This window comes from Gnatocerus cornutus, unplaced genomic scaffold (assembly GCF_029298725.1).
Source record: "Gnatocerus cornutus isolate USDA-ARS CGAHR unplaced genomic scaffold, icGnaCorn1.1 ctg00000029.1___fragment_2___debris, whole genome shotgun sequence".
Lineage (NCBI taxonomy): Eukaryota > Metazoa > Arthropoda > Insecta > Coleoptera > Tenebrionidae > Gnatocerus > Gnatocerus cornutus.
In genome coordinates, this window is record NW_028275379.1 from 29,695 (window position 1) to 39,791 (window position 10,097).

Consider the following 10,097-nt stretch of genomic DNA (forward strand, 5'->3'; position numbering starts at 1 on the left):
GTTGATCATCAGCCAGTATAATGCGGTGTTCCGCGAAAGGAGTGGGGTCCGAATTTCTTTCGAACACTTTCTTGTTTTGTTCAAGCAGCTCCGCTAACTTGATCTTCTCTTCCACCGATAAAGTCGTTCCTTCATCTTGACGCAGTGGCTCAATGCGTACCGTGTTGACGGGTAAACCACTAACAACTTTTGATTCGTCAACTAGTGGAGACCAGGCCGGATCGTTTCGGAACCGCCATTGCATTTTGGGGAGATCCAAAATGATGTCTGCCATTCTAATAAAGTCGATGCCTAGCAATGTCTTGCTGTGGATGTGCTCTGGTACAGCAGTTAGTGAGACTTGAACTTTTCGATTGTTCAATTCGATCTCAACATCGAAAACCTCGGTTTCCACCTTGATAGGGATTCCATCAGCCATTGTCATGACTTGGGTCACTGTGCGAAATGGGGCTTCGACCAGCTTTAAGTGCTTATAAAGCTTTTGTCCTGCCATACTACACCTAGCCCCTGAGTCCACAAACGCGAGACCATCCTTGCCTGCGATTGAGACTGGTAAAAATGCTCTACATGCCTCACCTACCAAGTCGGCTGACAGTATGTCCATGCTGATGCCAGTGCCTTTTTGCTTTTTATTAGGACATTGGGATCTAATATGTCCTGGTTGGTGGCAACCATAGCATATCAATGCAGGGGGAGCCGGTGCAGTAGTCGTACTCGGTTTTCACACCTGTGTTGTTTATCGGGACTTCGTGTTCAATTTCCTACATTCCGTTTGAGTGTGCCCGTAGTTTCTACAGTACGTGCATTTAGGTCTACCACGTCTGGTGTCTTCTTGGCCTTCTTTATCTTCATTCTGTAGATCCTCGATCTGTCTGGCTTTCAAGATCAGAGTCTCGAAAGAATCTACACTGTCCCGCGGTATCATCTTCCGGAGACCTTTATGGAGGAGACCGTAGACCATATCAATTCTGTGCGTTTCGTGAAGCACAGGAGTCGTTGAAAGTTTTGAAAGCAAGGCTCTTGCTTGCCCCAAGAAAACATCTGTAGGCTCACCTTCACGCTGTTCTCTTGAAAATAGCTCCTTGAAAATGCGGTAGTTCGGCTTTCGCTCGCCGTAACTCCTTTGGAGCGCGGCAATTGCTTCTTCCCATGTTGTGGAGAGCGATTTGCATCCTTGCCACCAAGTCGCTGCTGCTCCATCAAGTAGCATTGGAAATCCCTTCCAAGCATTTTCGTCAGAAATATTTACGCAATCCTTGTAGACCAGAATTGCGTCAATAAACGCTTCTACAGATTCACCTTTGGTTCCGGAAAACCTGGTTTTGCAATCAGCAAAGTTTCCTTTAGACGTTTCGTCCGTTGTACCTGTTGTCAATGCTGTGTCAGAGGTTAAACTAATTTTGACGCTAGCCAAAAGCTGTTGAAACTGCTCTGGAGTAAAGGTCAAGTTTGTCGTCATCTTTACTGGTAGCTGTTTTCCTTTCCCTCTTAGATTGTACGGATGCCTATCTGTCATTCAAAGTTTAAATTTCCCGCTTACGAAATGACAGTCGGAAAGTCACTAACTTCAGCGCCACCTATTTTGGCAGCTAAAATTCCTACAACGGCAAAAGTCACTAGACAAGCGCGCGCACCCACTAATAAGATGGCGGCGAAACGAAAGTCACTAGACTCACCGAAAACCGGGAAGGACTGCGCGCGCATCCAAACGCTACTCCCTCGTTAACGGTACTACAACGGTACCAAGGTACACAGTCCTACAAAAATGGCGTCGTCTTTTCTTGTAGTGCACACCGGGCCACAATCGCTGGCTTTTCCGAAGACCAATAATCCCTTTTAGTGCTTCCTGTCCAAATTTCTTCTCACACGCTCTTGCTTTCTCACTATGCCGATTCAGCCGAAAGACCAAAAGTGCTCTTGCTGGATAATGGCGGCAATAAGAAAAGCTTCACCTCGCGATAACACAACACATCCTTTTTCGAGCCCAAGTTGGAGCGCCAGTGTTTCGTTCTACTTTTTGATAGGATGAGTTGTATGGGTTGAAGAGCATACAATTAACAATTAAAACATCTATTAACTATGTAGAAATACAGTAAAATGTGTGATTAGACACCGTCCTCTAAGGGACGCTAGAACGAACTGTTGGTATCCCCGGGAGTAGGGGATGCGTGAAGGGTAAACGCAGAGGGCGAGAGTGATTCACCCACCAACTCCTGTTACAGTGATAATTTTTGATGGCATAATATAATGAATAAATTAAGTTTATTCATTATATTAATCTTTATTAAAATCTTCAGATAATTTTTGATAACGTGATATTGTGACCCAATCGAGTACATTGTGAAACTCTCTAATAAATTCTTCAGATAATTTTTGATGGAATGATACACATTTCCAATCAACTTTTGATCTAAATTCTCTAATAAAATCTTCAGATAATTCTTTATTAGCAGAAACGTAAAATCAATCATCAATTTCATAACTGTTGTTTCTCATATCATCTTCCGTCATTAATTCAAGTTTTCTCCATTGGCTGAACTATACTATTAGAAGTTTGAATAAAAAAATTCGGCGGAAATGCTGCGCTTGCTGAATTGAATTGATGTTGTGTATTAACAGGTGGATTTCGTTGTGTAGTGTAAGAATTAGCCAATTTCAAGATGCATTTAAAAAACTAATAGTTTAAGATTATTTTGATGAAACTAATACCGCCAATCAAAATTGCGCTCCTGATAAAGAGGAGATACTAAATTTAAATTTAAACGAAGGATTTGACGACACCGCAAAAGAAACCAATAACCGCCACAATAGATTGCGACGATCATTTTCATTCGACGGAAAAAATGTCATTAGATATATTTGTGGATTTTTAATGAAAAAGTGTTTAACAATACATTTTTTCGAAACTTGCACGAAATATGCCAATGACTATCAAATTTTAGACGAAATACCAATTTATACGCACTTTAGAGCCTATAAAACCAAAAATATGGAAGTCTTTGGAAAATTATATCGTGTGATTCATTAAATTTCCATTCTAGGTAGGCCGTGTATTTTGGACGTGCGTTGACTTTTTGTTCGATAACTAGCAAATCTCGCAAATATTAAGTCGAAACTACAGCAATGGTGTTAGTTACGACATGAATTTTTTTCTCAAAGTCAACTGCGAATGGAAATTTAATGAGTCACAATATATGCCCAACAACAATTGTTGAATAATTTTTTTTAATAATCTTGAAAATATAGTAATTCAAAAAAATACGCTTGAGAAATTTGTTGCTTTGTAGAAAGAAGTTACTTTACTTCATCCGTGTGAAAATTTTCCACATGAATATTTATTAGCGTTGTACAGCAGAATGCGCCTATTTTACACGTTTATAAATTATTAAAATGTTTATAAATTTATAAATGCAAATTTAAAATATACCAATTTGAAAGGTGAAAAAGTTTATTATAGAAAAAAAAATATATTTCAGCATTAATAAATGGGTACAGCTAACATAAGCGATATTTTTGTATGTTTATATGTATGTGTTTTAAGTATTACAATTTGTATAAAGTTCATGTTTTGTATTTTTAAATAAGACAACAATCATATTAAATTGTGTATACGTTATTAATAACTTAAAGATACTATTTATAAGTACATATAAAGCTTTTGTGAAATACTGGTGTAATAGTAAAGTTGTTTTAAAATAGGAATTATATTGAATTATAGTGTTTATAAGTTATTTAATTCTCTTTGAGACCTGAATTCTTCCAAATTATTAGGGCAGTTTTAAAATCTGAGAGCGACATCTATGTGCGAATTATCAGAATAGCTGTGGTATTCGCGATGCAAATGTTCCGATACGACCTCTGGTGGCGCATTTTAACACTACTGAGAAGCATAATTGTTGTGAAGGTGCTAATGGTAGCTGCAAGCAATTTATCAAATTCCCGCGATCTGTGGCTTGAGTCGTGAAAGAAGTGGTGAGATAAGTATAAACAAAAACCAGTTTAGTTGTCTCCCACCACTGTCATTTCCCATAACGACCGCAATAGCGTACAATTTACTTGTCACCTTGTGTCTGTAAAGTGCATGTGTGTTGATTTTGGCTTACAGATTTTGTTTTATACTTTTTAGTATAGTTTGGTTTCTTTTTATTAGTTGTAGTTAGTTGTAGAAGTATGTAGAGGCCGATAGAGTAAACACGGTTTTTAGTTAGTAATGTTTAATGTAATATAAGTAGGATAATACAAAAAGTAAATCGAAGACCACGTGAACTTATGTTGTTCATCAAGAAGGAACGGTACGACTCGTTGTGGCGTGAGTGAAGCGCGTGGTGTCGCTCCAGTCGCTCCCGGGTTTCGGCGCCAACTTCAACACTCCCCCTCGAATGGAGCGTTATTTAGAGAAGAGACACCTAACTCCCTCAGGCATCTCTGGTGCTTTTCCTTTGATAGTCACTTGGTCAGCACGTCAGCCGGCATTTTTTCTGATTCCAAATGCGTCAACTTGATGGTTTCTTCTTTGAGGACTTCTCTGATAAAATGATGTCTTATGTCGATGTGCTTTGTTCTGGCGTGGTGTACCGAGTTTTTGGACAGAAGTTGAGCTCCTCGGTTGTCGTTGTATATTCTAGTAGGTTGATGAACCGCTAAACCCACTTCTTGCAAGAATTTCCTCAGATAAATAGCTTCGCGTGTGGCCTCAGTTAGGCCCATGTATTCCGCTTCTGTTGAAGATAGGGCTACGGTGCGTTGTTTTCGAGATTCCCATGTTATAGCTGCTCCGGCCAATAAGAAAGCGTAGCCAGTGTATGACCTCCTGTCTACGTGACAGCCTGCCCAATCGGCATCGACATAACCTCTTAGTTCTTCTGTTGTCTTCTTATACCCAATTCCGAAATTTGCTGTTCCTTTTAAGTACCTTAAGACACGTTTTGCTGCGATCCAGTGTGTCTTATTGTAGCACGTGTTAAATTGGCTAAGGTGGCTCACAGCATATGAAATGTCTGGTCTTGTTGCCACTGCAATGTAGTTTAGTGCGCCTATGAGTTCTCTATAAGGCAGGTTCTCAGTATCTGTCGAATCTTCAGAACTCTTTGTTAACTTGGCACTTGTGTCAACAGGCGTAGAAACGGGATTACAATCCATCATGCCAAAACGTTTCAATACTTCATTGATGTAGCCCTTTTGTGACATGGAGTAACCGTCGTCGCCTTTCTTAATTTCTATTCCTAAACAATAGTTTACGTTTCCCAGGTTTTTCAGGTCGAAGTCTTTTCTCAGTTCATGGTGTATAAACTCTAAGTCTTCAGGGTCGTTGTAAGCCACCAAGATGTCGTCCACGTAAATCAACAGAACAATTTTTCCTTTGCGTTCGGTGAAATAAACGCATGGGTCTGCGTTTAAAGCTTTCATCCCCATGCTCTTCAGTTTATCGTCGAAGCGTTTGTTCCAGCAATTTCCGGCCTGTTTCAAACCGTAGAGAGACTTATTCAAATGGCAAACTTTATTCGGCTTCTTAATCTCTTCCAACATCTTCTTCGCCTTAATTATGATGGAAACGTTAGCTCTTCTGGAATCAATTATGTCGCGGAGGGATTCCGCTAACAATTTTGGTTGGTTCATGTAGATTTCTTCTTCCAAAGTGCCATTTAAATATGCTGTTGTGACGTCAAATTGATTTATTTTCAAATTCAGTTCCGTAGAAAGTGCGAGTAACAGTCTAACCGAACTTAGTCGAGCCACAGGTGCAAATGTGTCGTGGTAGTCTATGTCTGGACGTTGTGAAAAACCTCTTGCTACTACTCGTGCTTTTCTTCTTTGTATGGTCCCGTCCGGGTTGTATTTGTTTCTGAGAACCGTTCTACAGTCGATAATTCTTCTATCTTTGGGGCGATCGACAATGTTCCAAGTGTCGTTTTTGATCAAACACTGTATTTCATCGGAGATGGCTTCATGCCATTCTTGTGAATCTGGTCCTTCCGTCGCCTCGCGCCAAGAGATTTCACCCATTAAAGCAAAATTGACTTCGTCTTCTGGTGTTTTTCTTTCGGTTAAAGATGGTTCGTTTACAGATTCTTCCGGTTCTGATTGGGCTCTTCATCTTCGGTAACGCTACTTTCGTTACATGTCGACCTCAAAGTGTAGACTTTCTTTGGTCTGCCTCGCTCACCAGTCTTCAATTTCTTTGGTCTACCGGGCCCCCTTTTTGTTGTTTCTTGTGATGGACCCGGTGCATTTTCGTCTTCGGTTGGATCCGCATCAGTAGCAATTTCTGTTGGATCTGGATCAGGCAACGTTGTGACTGTCTTCGTCGTGGGGTTGAAGATGAATTCTATGACAGGTTCGCGTATTACTTCGTCATCAGATGTTGGTTCTTCATACAAATTTCTAGGGGGTACATCTGACTTTTGCTGGTTCTTTGGCTCCCCCTTGAACATTCCCAAAAATTTAGTATCTCGTGAGATGATTACCTTGTTTGTCTCTGGCATCCATAGACGATAGCCCTTCGAACTTGCATCTACGCCGAGGAACCTTCCTTTCGTAGCTCGTGAATCAAATTTTCCTTTCCCTGGCTGCTTGTTTAACGAATAAACTTCTTCCCCGAATATTCTCAAGTGACTCAGGGATGGTCGTTCTCCGTGCCACAGTTCATAAGGTGTCTTCCCGTTCAAAGAAGTTGAGATGCATCGATTTCGGATATAATTCGCGTGGGCCACTGCTTCAGCCCAAAATTGTTCAGGAAGTTTTGACTGTCGTAGCATACATCTTGCCATTTCGACGAGTGTGCGGTTCTTCCTTTCGGCGACGCCGTTTTGTTGGGGGGTATATGCTACAGTGAGCCTTCGATGAATGCCCTCGTTCTTCAAAAACTTCTCGAAACTGTCGCTTTTGAATTCGGTACCATTATCTGATTGCAGCCGTTTCAATTTGCCTCCAGTCTGTCGCTCGACAGAGCGCAAATATTCCTTGAACGCTGCAAACACGTCTGATTTTCGTCGTAGAAATTTTACTTCCGTATACCTAGAATAATCGTCCGTAAATGTGACAAAATATTTTGCCTTTCCTTTCGATTCAGTTCGCATTGGCCCGCAAATGTCTGTGTGGACAATATTTAACAACTCATCGCTTCTTCTTGAATTCTTTGGAAAAGGTTGCACGCTCAATTTATTCTCAAGACAGATTTCACATGAGGGCATATTCTCTTGGGTACCGAAGTCTAAACCTAAAACCGCTTCTTTTCTTCTCATTTCCAGAAGGTCTGATTTATTGAGATGACCCATACGCTGGTGCCAGACAGAAAGTTTCGACTGTTCTGGTGTTTTGTTGGTTGCGCCTGCAAACTCTTCTGTACATTCTTCCACGTAGTACAAGTTGCCTACCCTATCGGCCACCAGCAAAACATCCCCATTTCTGTTCTTCACTGTTGCTCGTTTCTTCTCGAAGATGACGCTGTTGCCAGAGTCAACAATCTTCGATACCGACAGTAGGTTGGTTCTGAGATCAGGTACGTAGAGAGTGTTGTCCAATTTTACACGGCGATTTTTTGTTCCGTCGAACGCAACTATCTTTATGGTACCTTTCGCGCTGACTACGGTCGGTTCAAATTTCGCGCGCTTGCCGCATAGGTGTGAAGTGCAACCGCTGTCCAAACACCATCTATCTTTTTCGCCACTGGTTTTGCTGACCCTGTTGGCTTCTTCATTCGTTGAAGCGAAAAACGAGATTTCTCCGACGTCTTCTTCTTCGGCTAACGCCGTCCTCTGCTTCTCTGTTAATTTTACACGGCATTCCGCTGCTTTGTGGCCGACCCGCTTACAACGATGACATTTGAACTTAAATGTCGACTCTTCAGTTCTTCGCAGGGGTTTCTTCTTCATGTTTTTCGCGAACATCGCGTTGTCACCATTTTAAACTCTCTGCTGTCGCGTGTTGTTTTCGTCGATAATCTTGACCTTTAGAGTCTCGGGATCTGGCAAAACGTCCCTGGATTCTATGGCACACCGGAAGTTATCATAGCTTTCTGGTAAACTATGTAGCAGCATTATTGATTGCAGGTCGTCGCATACTTCGATTTTTAATTCGGACAACTTACTGATCACATCGAAAAATTCATTTATGTGTCGGTTCACTTCCCCGTGTTCTTCTAGTCGAAGACTCATTAGTTTCTTCCATAGCGACGCCTTTCGGGCAGGCCCCTTTGACTCAAAAATGCTTTCTAACTTCAGCCAAATTTCATTCGACGTCTCGCAATTCCTTACTTGTTTGAGTTCGGCGTCGTTGATGGCCAGATACAAGTCTGCCTTCGCATTGTCGTCTTTTTCGCGCCATGATGAAAGCGCAGCCACTTGATTTGCGTCTTCTGGGTTCCTTATTTCTGGTCTGGGGGTTCGTCCAACCGCGTACGCCCATGTTTGGTTCTTGGTCATGACGGCTTGCATTCTCAGCTTCCACGTATCGTAGTTATCCCGGGATAACAGTGGAATGCGGGCCATGCTTCCCGACGCCATTGCCATTTCCATTACTTCCGGTACGCCCGTACAAAAATGGACTCACTCGCGATCACCCGTTTATTTAACTTCGCTCAAAAACTATTCACCCCGTGTTACCGCGACTTCTGGGCCCATAACCTGTAGAGGCCGATAGAGTAAACACGGTTTTTAGTTAGTAATGTTTAATGTAATATAAGTAGGATAATACAAAAAGTAAATCGAAGACCACGTGAACTTATGTTGTTCATCAAGAAGGAACGGTACGACTCGTTGTGGCGTGAGTGAAGCGCGTGGTGTCGCTCCAGTCGCTCCCGGGTTTCGGCGCCAACTTCAACAAAGTATAGTGTTTGTGTTTTTATTTTATTTTATTTTAGTGCTCGTAAGTATCTTGAATCTTCTCCGTAGTAAACATAGTTTAGTTATATCTCCGTAGTTTTAGTTGGTACTCGTATTATTTTAGCTATTTAACGTAGTTTTAAGTTTCTTGTATTTAAGTAGTTTTTTGTATATACATATATTTATAATATACACTTTATGTTTTTAGGTTGAAGTTTTCTTTTGAATTAATTTTTGGTTTGAGTGCTCTTTTCTTTCGTGTAGTCGTATAGTTTCCGCAGCCAAATAGTGATTTTATGACTTAATTGGGGTACTCACTACACAAAAGGTCTAAACCACCGCATTAGCTTATTCTTAAATCTTGTTATTTATGACCGGCCTCGGCAAAATTGACCACCGGGTCGTCACTACTTGAAGGTGGTAGTGAGAAGGGACAATGTTAAGAAAACACGGACACATTTTAAATCATGGTTTATTTGAAGGCAAATTTTCTTCCCCTGTCTCTTCAGTTTCTTCGTCATCATTGTCATCATTATGAAGATTTGTGGAAAATTTGATTTGTTGGTATTTTTATCCTGTCTAAAATGGTCCATCGCTTTCTAAAAAGCAACCAGGCAGAATATCCACATTGTTTGAAAATTTAAAATGCACGCTGAAAATGTCTTATTTTCCCAAACATCCATTGTTGACGCGCGTTTCGGTAGCAAGACTACACGTTTCCCCAAATCTTTAAACAACCCTGAAACGCCGATGAACCGGTGGTCAATTTTACCGAGGGCGGTCATAAATAACAAGATTTAAGAATAAGCTAATGCGGTGGTTTAGACCTTTTGTGCAGTGAGTACCCCAATTAAGTCATAAAATCACTATTTGGCTGCGGAAACTGTACAAGGTTGACACTACAAGTTATTTTGATTTATAACAAAGGTTTTGGAATTGCCGACAGGTTTGTTAAATGTAATAAGATAAAGCGTATACTACATAACAAATTTTAGGTCTACCATGGTTTTTCTTGCATTTAGTGAGGTATTTCAGTACCTTGATGCCTCCCCTACATCACGCAACATAAGTGAGGGACAAGAAGTGCTAAATGCTAACCATCTGGTGCAAGTTGGCATAAAATTGAAAACCAATTGTGGTGTGTTGCTCTTTGCATTGTGTTTAAAGAGTAGCAGTTTGAGAGATCACCCACATGAAATTGAGGGATGGATTGAGATGGGGTCAAGTACAACAGCAACCATCAAATCGTTTAAATGTAGTTGCAAGGCTGGAAACTCT

General features: G+C 41.0%; 1 protein-coding gene across 1 annotated transcript; it reads right to left on the bottom strand.

The window, feature by feature from the left end:
• Positions 1–736: 736 nt before the first annotated feature.
• Positions 737–1,527, bottom strand: LOC148166077 (activity-regulated cytoskeleton associated protein 2-like). Its single transcript, XM_088049453.1, has one exon. It carries the CDS (start codon positions 1,514–1,516, stop codon positions 737–739), a length of 780 nt encoding a protein of 259 aa, XP_087905579.1. The 5' UTR covers positions 1,517–1,527.
• Between the last annotated feature and the right edge of the window lie 8,570 nt (positions 1,528–10,097).

Bases quoted from the DNA above. Each gene is read 5' to 3' on its own strand.
- LOC148166077 (XM_088049453.1), bottom strand. From the start codon at position 1,516: ATGACAGATAGGCATCCGTACAATCTAAGAGGGAAAGGAAAACAGCTA.